General features: G+C 35.7%; 1 protein-coding gene across 6 annotated transcripts in view; it reads left to right on the top strand.

Moving 5' to 3' along the window:
• LOC137632573 (protein prune homolog 2-like) overlaps positions 1-20,000 on the top strand; it is a 507,662-nt gene that overhangs the window by 375,892 nt on the left and 111,770 nt on the right. For 4 of the 6 annotated variants that reach the window (XM_068364598.1, XM_068364594.1, XM_068364592.1 and 1 more), the window contains exon 2: positions 646-662. The exons of 1 other annotated variant lie outside the window; for it this stretch is intronic. In XM_068364598.1, coding sequence (XP_068220699.1) covers positions 652-662 — 11 coding nt within the window. In that variant the 5' untranslated portion in view covers positions 646-651. Of the gene's footprint in view, positions 1-645; positions 678-20,000 lie in introns of all 6 variants that reach the window. One more of the 6 variants, XM_068364596.1, reaches the window with a different exon arrangement.

Raw genomic sequence — 20,000 nt, 5'->3', positions numbered from 1 at the left:
CATAGAAGCAATAATATGATAATTGGAGCTGAAATGATACAACTGAATAATTTTAGATGATGTGGCCCAACTGAAATCCTGGGTAATCCTTCCCAATTTCCCCCCTAATCCTATTCTTCCAGTGCGTTCTGCAACTGCACCTCATTAAGAAAAACTTGAATATCCATTCTTTCCACATGTCCAAACCCCTGAAAATATTGTGATGAATATTCCCAACTCTATTTACTGTGTCACTGCATCTATGAATCCCCACAATTCTTGGCCTTTCAATTTTTTTTCGGAATCGCCTCAACCAGTATTTCCTTTCTATTTAACATGCATAATCGTATCCAATCCAAAAAAAGGATAGCTGTTCCAACAACCCCTTAAACAAGAAAGAGGGTTATCGCCAACTAATATACACACATATATATACAGTATATATAAATGTGTGTATATATATATATATATATATATACACACACACACACATATATATATGTATATATGTGTGTGTGTGTGTGTGTATATAACGTATCTGTGTGCGTTTGTTGAGAGAGAGAGAGAGAGAGAGAGAGAGAGAGAGAGAGAGAGAGAGAGAGAGCGTGTTAAATAGGTTTTCATAAAAAATAGACTGTTTAATGTTAATTTTATTATTTTTTTCAGGTGAACATGAATGAGATGTGAGTAATCCTCTTGTGAGTATGATTTCAATATTAGTTTTTCTTAAAAATTGATATTAAATAATTCCTAATAATATGATTATAGTATTGGATGTTATTGCTGTTAATGTATAGGTGATAGACATTAAGTGTAGTGATGATGTATTATTATTGTTTTTGATGTTGCTGTGGTTGTTGTTTGGTTGCTGGTGTCTTGTTAATGAATGTGATGGTGGTACTGATATAACATTTGTTGCTGTTGTTATTTGAACAGTGAGGTTGCTACGGTTGTTGCTCGCTTGACGTCAACTTCCGAAGGAAAATGGAAAAGAATGTTGCTTTTTCTGTTTCTCGAAGGGTATCGAAGTCCTTTCGCTCTAGGACGAATTTCTTTTATTGGCCATCGTCAGTATCACACTTCTTCGTTTCCTGTTTCAATGTTGTCATATTTGTGTCAGTGACGATAGTGTGTTAGAATAGCAGTAACATTTTTATTTAGACATTTTTGGATTTGGTTTATCATTTCTTGTGTATTGGGTCTGAATAATTCTATTAATAATATTTTTTTTTTTTTTTGGTTGTGGTGTATTGTATTTGCCTTATTTTGAAGTTTGTGATTTTTGGTATTTCTGTTACCGACTTTTCGTTTATAGATATTAATACTAGCATCACTTGTAATTTTATATTGTCCATTTGTAGTTTTTTCTTAGTTTATGGTTTTATATATTATGATTCTTATTGTTATTATTGTTATTATTATTATCGATATTATTATTATTATTATTATTATTATTATTATTATTATTATTATTTATTATTATTTTAGTGAACCCTTGGAATTTTGGTCAATATTATTAGTCCTCGTCTTCAAAAACCTTGATAAATTAACGATTGCCATTCTGCCTATTTCGAAAATGGCATAACTTAACGATGATATTTTTAATTTAACCATTGAAAGCGGTGTGGGGCTCAACGTACAGTTGTGATGATCTTGAAATCATTTTATTTCTAAACGAGCTACAAGAGGCGTGTTTTTACTGTTTTTTCCAATGTTACCAATAGATTTTATGTGATGCATATTGTTGGTTAACGTGGGAATTTACTCAACAGTGTGGCTCGGTTTTCTTTGGTATGGAAGATTAATCCAAAAGCAGGATGGGTTAGATTGATCATTTTCTTCGAGTATTTTTTTATAGATTACATCATGGGATGGGACATTAGTTTTTTTTATGTAGAGATAAAAGAAGAAAATTAAAGTATAAAGGAGACCTGTAAAGTGTTTTGCATCCAATTCAAGCTTGGGATTGTGGTAGCCTGGCGTATGGCTGGACGGGAGTTCGAGTCACACTCGAGCTTGATAGTTTCTCGTAGTGTCTTACAACCTTGCCATTCTTTTGAGCTAAGAAGCTTATAGATCTACCTTCTTAGTCATCGTCAGACATTGCCTGACCCTCCCTAGCCCTAGATTGGGTGGAGAGAGCGCCTGGGCGCTGATCATATGTAAATAAGGTCAATCTCTAGGGTATTGACCTGTCCCTTGCCTGTGCCATTCATGAGCGACATTTAGAGTCCACAGAACAGTAGTTCATAATTAGGATTTTCAGCGAAAGCATCTGACAAAACTGAATTTCCCCCGACTTCGAAATAATGGCCACTAATGGACTCCGTTCTGTTTTTTTCATTTCGCCTTAAGCCTTATCTGCTAATTATGCCTAATGACTAATAATGGATTCGGGTTCATTCTTTGTCCTAATAAGCGGTGTCAGATTGCGCCATTTCCTCCTCTTCAGCATTGGCCATTGTCAAACTCGGCCGTTTCTTCCTTAACGATGGTCCGTTTATTTGAATTGGTAGTTTTGAGTTGTTACTAGTCGTTGTTAGACCAAACAATAACTCTTTCTCTAATAGGGCTGCCTTTCCTAGTATTGAGAATTGTCGTTGAGTTCGTCTATTCTTCCATTTGTGAGAAGCGTATTTGTTTCAACGCCTCTTTCCTGAAAGGCCTTCTTTTTTTACAAAAATATATATTTTTTTTTCTATTTCGGTTTTTTTTTCTACTAATGGCAGAGGCAATGGACAGTGACAACGCCCTAACTAGCTGGACAATGCCGTAGAAACTAACCATATATACCTGTGAACAGAGCCCAAGCCCCTCTACACCCAAATTAAGACCAGGTAGGACCAGGCAGTGGCTGCTGATGATTCAACAGGTAGACCCTTTAGCTCCCCCAAACCCCCATCTTTTGCTCACAAGAAAGGTAAGGTTGCAGACAAAATAAGAAGCTATATATCGGGTTTGAGCGGGTATCGAACCCCAGTCCAGCAGGTCGGTAGGCAGGAGCGTTTTTAAGAGTATGTCACAACCCTGAACTATTGAACTGATAGTTATGGTTAAACTGAATGTTTTTAATCAACATTGGTCGTTGTTGGGCTTATTTTCCTTTAAAGTACTGACATTGTCAATCTCCACATCCTTCCTTATAGTAGGTTATCATTTTTTCTCTTGTTTATTGATGGGATTTCCTTTACCTGTTTACGTTTAGTACGCCTGCATTTGTTTTTCCCTGATATAGAAAGGTGAAGTTTCGAACATCGGTGAACGGGTGACTGCTTTGAACTGGCATTTCCTAACTTTCATGTTGTCAACCCCACCACTAATTGAGTGAGGAGAGTCTCATTATATTGGATGCAATTAATGAGGTTCTATTTACGTATGTTTGATGTTAAGATCCGGCTGCGATGAATTGGGTCACTTGGTAGTTGCAAGAAAATGACTTTAGAAGGAAAAGGACTCTCTGGTTAATGAGATTTACCGGTGGGAATAGTTTTAAAACTTAGAAATGGTTTGATAATAGGATATGTCATTCAGGAAAATGGGATTTTACTTGGATTTCTGGGTTGGGAAATAGAAAGAAAAAGGGAATTGGAGCAAAGGAGGAATAAAACAGAAAATATATTGATTGAAGACTGCCAAATGGATTATTACAGTTATTGAAGTAACTAAATAAGAAAAAGAAAAATCCAAATGGATTATTACAGTTATTGAAGTAACTAAATAAGAAAAAGAAAAATCCAAATGGATTATTACAGTTATTGAAGTAACTAAATAAGAAAAAGAAAAAAATATTTAGATGTGAGTGAATTGCAAGACCAATGGAAATAAGAAATATTAAGTATACTGTAAGGGCACAGAAATAATGAAAATAGAGAAAAACTAATGACCGTTAAGAAACCTACTTATAGTAAGGGTTACTAGTCCAGGAAAACGGGGAAAAAATAGATTGGCAAGAATTCGGAAATTAAAAGTGAGATGAAATAAGTATACAGAATTGGTAGAAATTATTAGACATATGTCTAAAAAAAACGGGAGGAATCTTATAAATAAAAATTCCGGAAGTTGATAAATCAATGAGAAGAAATTCTGAGAACACGAGTGAAAATAAGTAGAGTAAGGGTTTAAGCATTCGAGAAATTAAAACAAACACTCACTTCATCGTCGCTGAGAAAATCATTTATAGCAAATATCCTCAAAATGTGAAAATGAAATAGATTAAGAGAAATCAAGGGAAATAAATACATTCATTGAAAATAAGAGAAATCGATTATATAATTTAAGCGAGAATAAATAGAATAAGAATAGAAAAGTAATTGTAAGTAAAAACAGAAAGTCAAATGTGATAGTTATAGATTAGAATATTAAATCAAGTGCTTGAAACGTAAGTGAAATCAAATGGGTCCCCCAAATCAAAATTGATAGCAACGACTGGCGAATGAAATTCAGATGAAGTTCTGATCTGATCCCAGCAAGGCAAGGATACTGAAGGTCAAGTTTGCACCAGGATTTTGCTAATCCATGGGGGTTTGCCGTCCCATGGATAATTCAGAGCGTAAAGTGGAGCATCCTCAAGGTTGCCGACGGTCACCGGAAAAGGTCGAAGTTGCCATTCGCTTCCACAATGTCATTCTCTAATTGGTAGATGCGAGACCTTGGAAATCGAGTCGTGTTTAGTGAGATTTTTTTTTCTGTTTGGCTATTTACAGTTCTTATTGATAAGGTATATGTAGAAAATAAATGTGGGCTAATCGTCTAATTGACTTAAGAATGAGTGTAATAATCGTAACTTTACCATCATTAAAATTAGTAATGACAATTTCCATGAATATTCTAATACGCTTTTTTATGCTGATAATTATTTTTTTTTTTTCTGGAGTCTTCCAATTTTTGCTGGCCGTAATAACTTCAGATTGTTGGTATATATGGGAAGGGACTGAATGGTACAGCACTTGTTTCAGGTTTGTGAAATCCGTGTAACACGTCCACTGGTCCACCAACTTTGAATTAGTGCCAAGGTCTGCTGGGTCAAGGAAAAGGTCGTAGGTTAGCTACCTCACTTCTCGAGACTTGATGAGAAATCGAAAGACTTTACCCTTCAGGTGTCGCCGCATCTAAGATTGTAAAAAATATATAGAGATATGTATGCATGCATACACACACACACACACACACACACACACATATATATATATATATATATATATATATATATATATATATATATATATATATATGTATGTATATACACACACCATCAGCAGCAGAAGTTACCAGTCCATTGCAGAACAAAGGCCTCATACATGTCTTTCCACTTGCGTCTGTTTATAGTTTTTCTTTGCCAGTCCACACCTGTAACTTTTCTTAGTTCGTCAACCCATCGTCTTCTCTTCCTTCATCGGTTTACTTTGCAATCTCTGGGGACCCAGTCTGTTAGTTTTAATGTCCATCTAATATCTGTCATTTTTATTATATGTTCTGCCAATGTACATTTTTTTTTCTTACATGATTTCAGAATATTCTCTACTTTAATTTGTCTCGTATCCATATTGCTCTTAGTGTTATTCCCATCATTATTCCTTGCATATCTTTTTGAGATGTCACTAGCCTATGTTCTAGGGCTTTAGTAAAGCTCCAAGTTCCGATGTCTAAGTCAGTACTGGTAGGACCATCTTATTGAATACTTGTCTTATTAGAAAAAGTGGAATTTTACTTTTCACAATTTCATTTTGTTTACCAATAGTTTTTGATTTCGGTCTCATGACCTGAGAAAATACCTACTGTTTCTCCTAACTACGTATATTAATTAACAGTCTCTTCAGGTTCGTCCGTAACCCTTATTTGTTGTCTTCATTTTTATTGAACATTATTTTAGGTTTTTTTTTTCATATTCATTTTCAGTCCTACATTTCTGCATTCTCTATTCAGGTCTTATATCATCTTTTGCAATTCCTCCTATGCTTCACTAAACAGAACTATGTCTTATATAAATCTTAAGTTGTTGAGGTATTCCACATTAATATTAACTCCTCGAGTATCCCAATCTAAATTTTTATAAACTTCTACTAGGCATGCTAGGAATAATTTAGGAAAGATTGGGTCTCCCTGTCTTGACTTCTTTCTCAGTTGGGATTTTTTTTTCACTATCTTTGTGTGGTTTCAGGATTTCTGTACTTCCTGTATAGACATCTTCAAGTGTTATAACATAAGATTCATCTATTCCTTGTCTTTGAAGGGATTTCATTACTGCTGAAGTTTTGGCAGAGTCAAAAGCTTTCTCATAGTCTATAGATACCATACATGGTGGTTTGTCATATTCTGCTGATATTTCCATTAGGTGGTAAATTACATGGATATGGTCAGTTGCTAAGTACCCACATCTAAAACCTGCCGGCTCTCTTGGTTGGTTAAAATCCAGCTGTCTTTCTATTCAGGCTAATATGATTTTTATGAATATTTTATATATTACGGAGATTAAACTTATCAGGTGATAATTTTTCAAGTCTTTTATGTATCCCTTTTTGTGAATTATTATCATGACAAAGGTTTTTCAGCTGAAGGCATAGAGCATTTTTGCAGACAGTTTGTGTAAAGTTCAGCCAGTTTTACTACTATGAAATCTCCTCCATCTAATATTAAATCAATTGTTAGGCCATATTTTGCTACTTTGCCTCATTTCATACCTTTTAATTCTTTCTTTACTTTTACTGTTACTTTGGGTACTGGCTTAGGTGTTTCATTATTACTTTTGGCAAGAGTATTTCTTATACAACCATTGTACAGTATTGCATAGAAATCCTCTGCAATTTTTATCACTCTCTATTTTGGATAATATTTCCATTTTCATCCTTTAAAGCAAACATCTGTTGGCGTCCTGTCCCAAGACTTCTCTTCATTAATTTAAAACTTCTTCCTTTCTAAACTTTGGTCTGATTGTGTTTACAAATGTCTCGAGTTTTTAGATTGTTTATTGTTTTGGATAGTTTTGCTAATTCTATTCCACCTCTCTTGGATTTCACCCTCATTCCCAATTTTCTTTATTACGCTTACTGTTCATTTCTTTACTTTGTTCCATTTCATCATGTAGCTAGGAGTGCCGTTTTCTCATAATACAGGAATGTTATTTTTTTCTTTAAATCAGTTTTTTTTTTCCTTAGATTTAAACAAATTTTGCTTCTCACCATTCTACGATCACTTGAGTTTAACTCGTCTAACACTGTTGCATCTTTAACTAAAATAACTTGTTCATCGAGAATAAAATCTACTTCGTTTTTTTTTCTCTCTATTTGGGCTTCTGTATGTCCATTTTTTTATGTTCCATTTTATAAAAAAGGTGTTCGTGATTTTCAAATTAATTCTTTCAGCAAATTCTACAAGCATGTCTCCTATCATTTCTTGTGCCTACTCCAAATTAGCCTACAGCTATTTTCCTTTTTTTTTTTAACCCAATTTACTATAGAAATTACCTAAAGCCAATGTAAATTTATACTAGATGTCTGCAGATCTTCATAAAAAGTTTCTATTTCTTACTCTGTATATCCCATACAGAGGAAGAAATGCGTTTGAATGATTTTCAGTTTATACCTTTTTAGTTTGATAATTAATCCTCCAATTCTATCACTAGTACTATAAAATTCTTCCATGTACCTGCAAAATTCTTATTAATAAGAAAACCATCTTCATTTCTTTGTTCCTTTCATGTCCTCAGAAGCAAAAGATATGGTCTTCTTTTAACTCTATATAAAATTCCCCAGTTCTTTTACTCTAATTTCGTTCAATCCTATTATATCCCAATATTTTTTTTCAGCCCTTCTAGTAACATAGCAAGATGATCTTCTCTAGACGGTCCGGATGTTGTATGTTCGCAAGGTTCAGTTTCAGAGAAAGGTGGTCTGTTCCAGTCAAGGCCAATATAGAGGATATTGGCCTTGGTTCTAGTAAAGAGATTTTTAGCACTCCATTTAGTGGTGGGATGTAGCTGGCTGCCTTCTTCGGCAGCTGTTCCACTGAGCTGGGGACTGCGGGCCGAGTCTGGGTTTTGATATACATGGCTGGGTTTGGGCCAGTTTTCTTCACCACGCTGGCCACTGTGGATTGGTGATGGTGGGAGATTTTGGTCTGATCACTCATAGAAAGCCAACCTAGTATGGGTAGCTCTGATTAGTACAGCTTTGCTGATGCTGATCATGACTATACGCAAACCCTTTCACCTCTCAGAAAGGGATATATAAATTATATATACAGTATATATATATATATATATATATATATATATATATATATATATATATATATATATATATATATATATATATATATATATATATATATATATATATATATATATATATATATATATATATATATATATATATATATATATATATATATATATATATATATATGTGCGTGTTTATTTGTCTGTATTTGTTTGTATGTGGTTGGGTGGGTAGGTATGTTTGTGAGTGCGTACGTGTGTGTTTGTGTTTGTATATATATATATATATATATATATCCGTACGCATTCACAAACTTTCAAACGCAGATGATCACTAAATAAATTAGATGTATTAATAAATAAAAGGAATTTTTAAAGTCTTCAAATAAGAATGATTTAAATATCAAATAATGAATACTGCTTGTGAATTATCTTCATCATCATCATCATCATCATCTCCTACGCCTATTGACGCAAAGGGCCTCAGTTAGATTTCGCCGGTCGTCTGTGTCTTGAGCTTTTAATTCAATACTTTGCCACTCATCATCTCCCACTTCACGCTTCATAGTCCTGAGCCATGTAGGCCTGGGACTTCCAACTCTTCTAGTGCCTTGTGGAGCCCAATTGAAAGTTTGGTGAACTAATCTGTCGGGGAGTGCGAAGAACATGCCTAAACCATCTCCATCTACCCCTTACAATGATCTCATACGCATATGGCATTCGGGTGATCTATAATTTCCTCTCTAAGTCTGTCCTGTAATGTAAATCCCTATATTCTTGTGAGGGCTTTGTTCTCAAATCTACTAAATCTATTGGAGATTCTTTCATTGTCATACCACGACTCGTGTCCATAAAGTAACACAGATCTTAATAAACTAATGTATGGTCTGATTTTTATAGGTGACTTCAGGTGGATTCCCAAATTTTACCTAACATAGCCATTGTCTTGTTTGCGTTTTTTTTTTTCAATCTTTCGCTAAACTCCAGTTCTAAAGACCCTGTATTGAAGATCATAGTTCCTAAATACTTAAATGATTCTGCCTCATTAAACTTTTCTCCTTTCAATATTTATTTTTCCATTGCATATTCCGCTCTCATCATCATCTTGAGCCTAACCTCGTAAGATATTTCATGCCTTGTGAATTATATTAATACTAAATTATTTTTCCTTACATTTTAAATACATACGCACATATATATACTGTGTGTGTATGTTTATATATACCTGTATATATACTATATATATATTATATATATATGTACATATATACCTGTATGTATATGTATATATATATATGTATATATATACCTGTATGTATATGCATATATATATATATATATATATATATATATATATATATATATGTATTTATATATATATGTATATATATACCGTGATTCATAATTAACAATGGCGGACAACTGATATAACTGAAATCTTGTCTTGCAACGTGTTTATTGTAACTCAAGAGTTGCCAAATAGTCTGACTAATTTATGGCCCATTCGACGAGAAAACCTATTTACATTTTCATATTCAAACTAATTGGATACATTTTATTAAAATGCTTAATAAAGTATTGTATGTTTAATTATTCTGATGATTATTCTGATATTGGATTTATAAATAAGGTTTAAAGTACGGATGTGCATTGTATGTTTGATTAATGGAAATGTCCAAGGGCTTTATTCTATATACCTTGAAATGTCTATAAATATTACTGGCTAACTCTCTCTCTCTCTCTCTCTCTCTCTCTCATATATATATATATATATATATATATATATATATATATATATATATGTATGTATATATATATATATATATATATATATATATATATATACACACATACATACATACATAAATAAATACATACTACAGTCGATTTCTTTTAGCGAGGCAGATTTGCACCGACTCGCAGCGGTGCCCTTTTAGCTCTGAAAAGTTTCCTGATTGCTGATTGGTTGGACAAGATAATTCTAACCAATCAGCGATCAGGAAATTTTTCGCAGCTAAAAGGGCACCGCTGCAAGTAGGTGCAAATATGCCTCGCTAAAAGAAATGGACTATAGTATTAAGCATGGTTTATAATCGCATAGGGTTTTAAGATCTCATGCTTTTGCAGTGATCAACCACAGTTATTGGCAGTGGTCCTAACCTTTTGATAAAAAGCAAGACTACAAGGCAGCAGTAGCTCTCCTTTTAGTCGTTAGCTATGAATATGGGTAGTAGGTGTTAGAGATGATTCAGAGTTTTGAATTGGCTTATATGAACACCTGGTTTCAGAATTTGGATAAGCTTCTTGATAACCTATGAAAGTGGAGGTGTGGAAAGCCAAATAGATTATATCCTGGTTAGAGGAGTTGACATAAACAATGTGATGAACTATAAAGTGATTAGAGGAAGCTTGTGTTAAAGAACATAGTCTGGTAGTAATGGATTTAAAAAAAAAAAAAAAAAAAAAAACAAGAAGAGAGAGATCTAGAATTCTGGTTTTGGACCTTAAACAAGAAAAGTTTGCGCAATTTAGGTGGATTGTGAGAGAGACGACTGGAAAGGTTTAGACAGGGTAATGGTGGAAAATATATGGGTGGGTATGAAGGAAGTAAATGTAGAGGAAACCGGAATTAATACGAAGAACCAAGAACCAGGGAGTGTCGAAAAAAGATATGTAGTGGTGGTACAGAGAAGTGCAAGAATCAGTTTAAAAAAAAATAAAGCCATTTAAAGACTGGAAAGTAAGGCATACATTCACAGTGAGCAGAGGAACAGTGCAGAGAAGAGGAACAAGATTCTAGGAGGAAAGTAGATATAACTATTGAGAGAACGGTAGAGCAATTGAATGAAAGGCTAGGAACAAGGGAAGGAGAAAAGGATATCTATAAGATTTCAGACCTGAGAAAAGGTAAGAAACAGGATTTGGGGTAGCAGTCAGCAGGGATAGAGATGGAAATATATTGCGTAGGGATGAAGACATTAAGAGGAGAGGGAGAGAATATTTTGAACAACTATTGAAAACTGAAAATGAGAGAAAGGAGCTGGTAGAAGCACAAAGGGAGGAGTGGCCATTGATGGAGATACAGAATACGGAAGTGAAGCAGGCATCGAGTAAAATGAAGAATGGTAAAGCACCAGGGCCATCGGAGTTTCAAATTTAAATTATTAAGATACTAGATACAGAGGTTGAAGAATGGATGTTAGATATATTAAGAGTGATATTCTAATAGGAAATATTGCTTGAAGACGAGAGGAGGGTTTAATGGGATATATATTTAGGCAGAAAGGTTATATCATGGATTATGGTAATTATGGGTGAATTAAACTTAAAGAGCATAGTTTGAAATTTTTAAGAGGGTACTATGAAAGATTGAGAGATTGTAAAGTTTGGGAAATAGGAGTATGGATTCATGAACGGGTGAGGACTTTATAGTAAGGCAACTACAAGAAAGGAGACTAAAGGGACACTAGAAGCTCTTCAGATCTTTTGTAGAGTTATAGAACGCTTATGATAGAATACAAAGATAAGTGATGTTTTGGTGCTCGAGGAAGAGGAAAGTCCCAGAAAAGTTGGTTAGAGTAGTAGAGGTGATTTACAAAAGTATAAACACCTGTTGGGGAAACAGAAACTTTGAAGTTTAGAGTTTAATTACACCATGGGTCATCATTAAACCCATTTTTATTTATTCTGATCTTGGGTGTGTTAAGTGAAGAGATCAGAAATTTTGAATTGTGGGAGTTGCTGTTTATGCAGTTGATTTGGTGATTACTGCTGAAAAGGATTATCGAGTAGCAACAGACTTTGGAGAATGGTAGTTTGAGGGTGAATGTGGATAAGACTGAAACTATGGTGAATAGTAAAGAAGGTATGGAGAGGATAGCCATACATGAACGTAGAGGCTCTATTGTAAACCAGGTGGAACAATTATCACAGGTATGTAATAAGAAAATGCCAATCAAGCCTAAAGTTATGATCTATAGCACAGCAATAAGACCAGTGTTGATTTATGCATCGGAAAAGTGGGCTCTAAGATGAAAAGAGGAACCAAAGCTCGAGAGAATAGATATGAAAATGCTGAGGTGAATTATGGGAATATCACTGCTTGTGAGATTGGAAAATAATGAAATACGAAGAACGGCAGGTGTAGTAGAGATTACAGATATGATAAGAATGTCAAGAGTGAGATGGTGTGGGCATATATTGAGGATGGATGGTGAGGAGGGCTTGAGAGGAACTTATTGGGTGGGAAGACCGAGAGAGAGGTAGAGAATTAAATGGCGAGATAAGATAAAGGATGATATGGAGAGAAGAGGTTTGGTGGAAGAGGAGCACATCAGGTAACCGACCCTTTACTGCAGGGATAACGGTGGGAAAGAATGCAAACATGATAAATAAACTACTTCCATATTAAAATAAACTAATAGGTTGAAAGTTTTTATGTTATCTGTTAAAGTTAGTTATGTTAGAAGTCACTGTGTTGGTTTGTTTTGGCAACCAGAGGGATTTGTGAAGATATTTGTTCGGTTATATGTGATGTTACACATTTACTGTTAGCTATTACTGGTCCTGTGTTTGGAAACAGCACTTTTATGATAATTAACGTACAGTATGTTCTTATACACTTAGATATAATAGTTGAAAACAAAAAAAGTAATTTCTATCAGAACACATTAAACTGTCGGAGCCATGTTTTGCACTAATGATTTTGTTGAAAAGAATGTGACAATGAAAATATTCTAGTGTAACTCAAATTTTTGTACAATACCCGCCATTCCAGAGGTGAGGCTGCAGTTATTAATAAGCTGTAGGGTGTGTGGGAGAAGTAGATACTGTCACCACACTGTACAGGTACACCAGAACAAGCGACACTGAACCCTATATTGTACAGTCCATAACTTAATTCTGAACTTATTGTGCATTTCTTAATACTCGACATAATACTGTTTATCTTGATATAGTATATTGTAAACATGACACTAAAGGTACTCTCTTTTGCTGTACTTACACACTATAAACTATGTGCTGTACCTGTTACTTTTTCCAATCGTCCCAAGAATTATTTAAAAAAAAAAGTTTTAGTGACCCTAGTACAACTGGTGGCTCATAAGAAGAGCTGCTGATGCATGAAGTTCATAATGTAGTACTTGCACTGGTTAGGCTGAGAAGACTGACTGAGGAAGTAGTGCTAGAATAAGACATATTGGAGGTGTCTGATATTGTCAGCTATTTGTCAGCAAACGATGAGATTGACAAGAAGAAAACCAAGATTTTATAGGACTTACTTGATCAGTATCATCTTCATAAGTTCAAGCCTATTGATATGCATCATCTCATAGTTCTACCCCCAAGATTCCTCAGTTTCCTCTGCCAGAGAACATCAGTTTACCTTCAACCGCCATCAGTGCATTCCGCTACAGATGGTCTAAGTGCTGTCTCCTCACTTTCCTCTTCCTCAAGATTGGTTAATTTTTTTGGATATCTTAATCTCTTCTCCAACTCTTACTCTGGGATTAAAACATGTCAAAGGACACTTTAAGCCAACAATTCAGGAGCCTTCAGGGACTCCAAATCCCTTAATAGTAGCTGACAGAGGGGTGTTTGGTGGTTTTCAACAGTTTGTCCCATGCATTCCTGAATGTAGGGATTGAAAGTTGTTTCCAAGCCTCTGCCCAGCTCAAGAGAGCATCTTTAGCACTTCAAGTTTTGAAAGAAGTCTTCTTCCCCCTGTTGTCTATGTACTCTTTCTCTTTCATCCCATTCCCAGTCATTACTAGGCACTGTTGCAAGTAGAGGCTATGCTAGTACCTCTTAGTACTCTCAACTCTCTGGCCTAGTAATCAAGGTAGGGGTATTAGGTGGCAAGAACATGGCCTAAAGTTTCCAATCATTGCTGTAAATCTTTATTGTAGATGGTTGCTCTTCTTCATTGCCCAAAAGTAACAAAACCTTGACATCCTCATCTCTGATGCCATAGCTGGCAAAGTACTGACAATCTTTAATTATTATTATTTTTACTAGCCAAGCTGTAACCCTTGTTGGAACTGCAGAATGCTACAAGCGCAAGGGCTCCAACAGGGAAAGTAGCCCAATAGGGAAAGGAAATATATAAATTATGAAGAAAACCATGTATGAGAAATAATTTTAAAGGAAATCATAAAATATGTTAAGATCAGTAGCAATATTGAAATATATACTATACAACCAGACATGTCAAAATGTTCAACAGAAGAGTAATTTTAAACTTCTGAAGTTCCACTGATTAAACCACCAAATTATGAAGATCATTTCACATTCTTGTGACAGGGATAAAAATTCTAGAATACTGTGTAGTATTGATTCTTATGTTGAAGAAGGTGACTTAATATTAACTGTACACCTAGTACTACGTACAGGATGATTCAGTCTGGGAAGATTTCAATACAAAGGATGGTAAGAGTTATGAAAAATCTTATGGGGCATATGCACAAAGACCTAACTGAACAAAAACTCTTTGTAGGTATCTTGTCCATTATATCTTGTAAGGCCAGCATATTAGCAGATAAAAATTTACCAATATTGCATTTCTCAGAATCAACAACAAAAAAAGGTAGTAAACAGGAAGAGGAACAAAAGATAACAACCATAAAAGTAGAGCAAGAGAGTTTCGAGAATTTCCGGTGGTTTTTTGCTCTTCCTCATAGCAACTGTTTTGAGTTTGTGGGACCTGCTAACATTAGCACAAGCCATAATCGAGAGCCCATCATTCAGGATGTTTCTGCCTTGAGTCTTACTAAGTCCTTCGGTGTTCATGAGAAGGGATTTTTTAGAAAAACCCTGTTTCACCTGCATTGTAAAACTGGGGGCCATGCAGAACCTCCCTCCTCTAACTGTTAACTGGTCCACAAAAAGTTCAATAGTATGGACACTGGTGCTCGTCAATTCCTCTGTGATAATTTCACCTACAGAGGCTTTTTATTCCTCTTGCCCATTAGTGCAATAATGGTTGGTTTTGGCCAAAGTCCTCCATTACTACAATCAGAGTTTGCATGGGTGAGATAAACAGCAAGCACCTCTGCAGTAAGTTGAATATCAAGGCATGGATAGGGACACCTTCCGCTCTCACCTAGGTTAATCACATTTAGACAGCTATATCCCTCTTTTCAAGGTTAATTCTTCATTTCCTTAGCAACACCCTACCTTTATTATGCTCCTTGGCCTCAATAAGATTCTGTGAGGTGGTCTTTTAGAGTCCATAGATTTCCTTAAGTTTAGCCCTTGTCAAACCACTTTTAAAGTCCGTAATTATCTCTCATTTCTTTCTGAAAAAACAGGATCTTTCTTTTTCTTTTTTCATAGGTAGAAAGGCTAGTACCTGTGGCTTTAGAAACCATTGTAGAAAAGTATTATAGGTAAATAGCACGAGAACAGACTCGGGTAAAACTTAACAAGACCCTGGAGATGCTCACATACTGGGTGCTGGGTAATATTGAGAAGCATGGTTATGTAAGTAGAGTTCACTAACCTTGTGGCCCTATTGAAGAAAGCTGCACATTTCATTGTAGACCTAAATAGTTGTATACTGTCTTGTTACACAGCAGATTTTTCGATGAAATAATTTTACCAACCAACCAAAGCGGAGTATATAGTGTACTTTGTTACTTATATAGAGAAGCTCCTTACTGACCTAAGTCACGTACGTAACCTTCATTTGTTAAACAATGTTGCCCAGTGAAGTTATTTCTAGCGTTCACTAATGGATCCATCCTGCGTATCCTATGTTCAGTGTACAAAGTTTGGTAAGTAAACTTATCTTAACTCACTACAGTTCAAGCAGCTCAAATATTTGTATACAACAGTCTATGCTTATGATAAAATAATGTGTTGGGTAAGCTCAGTGGTGGTGTTTTTATTTTTTTTTTTTTTTTTTGAAAATTGCTATATTGTGATTCGTTATAGTAAAGGTTTTCTGAATGAAACTCCTTCTATATATAACTGCATACTTGAGTATAACAGAATACAAGTATTACAGCCAAGCATTCATAGATGTATTGCAAAGTTTCACCTTATTAGCTGCTTGAAGTCCCTATATAGATGGCTCAGCAGCATTTTGTGCTGTTTGTCTGTCATCTTAACCCACTTGTTTTGCATCTGTATCTTAGTCTTTCCTTTCCAGAAAAAAATACTTTGAGTCTACCCATCTAGCCTAACTCCTTTGTAAGTCTTCGTCATCCATAGAACTCTGGAATGTTGTTAATTTTACCCAAAATATCATCTTCAGTCTCTCTACATGACCAAACTATTCCTGAGCAGACTGAGTTTAGAACCATAATGCATTAAAAACAGCCTTCATAAAATCATTCTGGCAATACCAAAATGCATTTATCATGTGATTCACAAGATTGGTTTTATTTTGGTCAACAGGGTTAATCACTGGAAAAGTAAATTAAGCGGCATGAGATAAAATAGCAACTAAGAAATGGGTTTATTATGGGCCTTTGGTGTGGAAAATGCTATCGAGTCCAACTTTATGAAAGAGATTTAATAATAATGTTATGAATATCAGTTTTATTGTATACGAAATCCACCCATTCATTTCAATGCCAATTAACTAATGATAAGAGAAAACTCACAGTTTCTTGAAAAATTTGTTTGTGTGTGTAATTTTGTACTCATTTCATGCTTTAGCATATACAGTGGAACCTCTACACACGAACGTATCTACATCCGAAGTAAAATTCGAGCAAATTTTTGACTCTACACCCGAATTTTATTTCGACACACGAAGTAAGCAATTTTCGTCGTACGGTTGTATCGAATTTTTCGACACGCGAAGTACAATTCGAACACGTTCCGACTCTACACCCGAATGGATTTTTTGACACCCGAAGTAAACAATACTCGTACGCGTAGTCGGTGCTCATAGCGCCTGAAGTGTTTTTTTATTTCCGCCGATAGAAGGCAGCACATCGACCTCGGAGGGACGCTCAATTAGCGGGTCTTGGGTCAGTCCTCTGTTCTTGTCGGCTTCTTGCGGTTGTGCTCTGTGCGTTCTGCTAATAACTCTGTTTTAATCGTGATTTTTTACGTGCATCCTTTAACGGTAATTTACGTAAAGTATGAGTCCTAAAAGGATTAGTTTTGCCAGTGGTAGTGGTAGTGGTGAGGAAAGGAAGAAGGAAATGCTTTCTTTAGAAATTAAGCAGGAAGTTATTGAAAAACATGAGCGTGGCGTCCGCGTGAGTGAACTTGCTAAACAGTATGGCCGTAATATGTCGACGATCTCGACAATCCTTAAACAGAAGGAAGCTATTAAAGCAGTGAAACCTTCTAAGGGGATCACTATAATTTCCAAACGCCGTACCCCTATCATAGAAGAGATGGAACGACTTCTACTAGTGTGGATTAAGGATAGAGAGATCGTTGGCGACACCATCACCGAGACCGTTATCTGCGAGAAGGCGCACGCCATCTTTACGGACTTGAAGGAGGAGAACTCTGGGGGTGATGCTGGGGAGAGTTCAACCGAGCCTTCCTCAGATGATTTCAAGGCATCTCGTGGCTGGTTCGAGAAATTTAAGAAACGGTCCGGGATTCATTCAGTTGTTCGCCACGGAGAGGCTGCTAGTGTGGACACAAAGGCTGCAGCTGACTTTGTCAAGAACTTCGAAAAGATCGTGCAGGAAGAAGGCTACGTAGAGCAGCAGGTGTTTAATTGTGATGAAACCGGGCTGTTTTGGAAGAAGATGCCGAGTCGAACCTACATCACTGCTGAAGAGAAGAAATTGCCTGGGCATAAGCCAATGAAGGATCGGTTGACTCTTGCCCTATGTGCCAACGCTAGCGGGGACTTTAAAGTCAAGTCCTTACTGGTTTACCTTTCAGAGAACCCTAGGGCCTTTAAAGCACACAACGTCGATAAGGATTAGCTTCATGTTTTCTGGCGATCCAACTCGAAGGCCTGGGTCACTAGGCAATTCTTTGTGCAATGGGTAAACCAAGTTTTCGGCCCTTCTGTGAAGAAGTATCTTCATGAACAGAAATTGCCTTTAAAGTGCCTGCTACGCCTTGACAATGCACCCGCTCACCCCCCCCCCCCCCCCCGGACTTGAAGATGATATCTTCGATGAATTCAAGTTCATAAAGGTGCTGTATCTTCCACCGAATACCACCTCTATCCTCCAGCCCATGGACTAGCAAGTCATCCCTAATTTTAAGAAGCTGTACACCAAGCACTTATTTAAGCAGTACTTTAATGTCACGCAAAGCACCAACTTAACTTTGCGTGAATTTTGGAGGGGCCACTTCAACATCGTGCACTGCTTGAAGATCATAGATCAGGCTTGGGTGGGATTAACTCGACGGACCCTCAATTCTGCCTGGAAGAAGCTGTGGCCTCATGCAGTTTCTCCCCGAGATTTCGAGGGTTTTGACCCCGAACCTGATCCCGTTGTCGGTGCAGCGGAAGCCGTAGAGGAAATCGTCTCCCTTGGCAAGTCCATGGGTCTGGAGGTCAACGCAGATGACGTTACGGAACTCGTCGCCGAACATCACGACGAACTTACCACGGATGAGCTCAAGGAACTCCATGCTCAGAGCACATGAGTGATGACGAGGAAGGGAGCGAGGAGGTAGGACATGTGTTAGGTTCGGCGCAAATAAAAGAGGTGTTAGGAAAATATCAAGACGTGGTCGACTTATCGACAAATACCATCCAAAGAAATTGCAGGTTTGTCGTTTAGTTTCTTCGATGATGTTTGCCTAACTCACTTTCGAAACATTCTGAAAAGCCGTACCAAGCAATTATCTATCGATGCTTTCTTTAAAAAAACTGCGAAGCGAACTCGCGATGAAGAGGATGTAAGTGAATCGAAGAAAACGGCAAAGAGTGAAGCGGAAGAAAGTGAAACAAAGAAAACGGAAAAGTGTGAAGCAAAAGAAATTCAGTCAATTTTAAATGTAGAGAGTGATAGTGATTAAAATTACGTAATCATCAAAAAGAAAAAAAGAAAATGTAAAATAAAAAATATAAAATATAAAAAAAAAAAATAAGCCAAGTTATGTTAAAGTTCACTTAGTGTAAGTTAGAATAAGTTACGGTAGTGTACGTTTATGGCGGTAGCAGAACCATATTAAATTCAATTTGTATTAAACTTAGCCCTGTTTTAATATATATATATATATATATATATATATATATATATATATATATATATATATATATATATATATATATATATATATATATATATTTGTATGTGTATATAAAAATTTGGTAAAAAATATTGTATTTCGTCTATAAATAATTCAATAAATACAAAGAAGAAAAGATTGACGAAATTAATATGGTTTTCAAATGGTGCAAAATATTATGTGTGTATCCTTATGCGAACATTCTTGGTGAGAAATTCTGGAAGGATTCCTTGCGTGTGCTGGTTTTCATGCTCGGTACAAGAAAAAATTTAATTCCGATATTACAGAATGCGCAATAGAAAAATGCAAGAAAAGATAATTGATAGAAGGAAAAAGTCGATATTTCGTGTCCTTGGTGAGAACACACGGTATGGTTGGGATGCGATACTTGCCTTATTCGATTTCATCCGATAGAAATGAAATTTTTCAAACATTTTTTTTTCCTGGAGTATGCAAAATGCTTAAATAAAAGCAATGAAAGGTATGAGTTTTGAATGGCTGGGAGGGAGTTCAACAAAAAAGCTTGGAAAAAATTTTTTTTAGAACAAAATTTATTTATATTATTTAAAAATCTGATGTTTTAGTGTATATTCTGTCAAATGATATGCCTACAAATGTCGTTAGTCGTTACTGATGAAGC

Source organism: Palaemon carinicauda, chromosome 41 (genome assembly GCF_036898095.1).
Source record: "Palaemon carinicauda isolate YSFRI2023 chromosome 41, ASM3689809v2, whole genome shotgun sequence".
Taxonomy (NCBI): Eukaryota; Metazoa; Arthropoda; class Malacostraca; order Decapoda; family Palaemonidae; genus Palaemon; species Palaemon carinicauda.
Note: the sequence above shows the minus strand (reverse complement) of the source record. Positions and strands in the feature narration are given on the sequence as shown.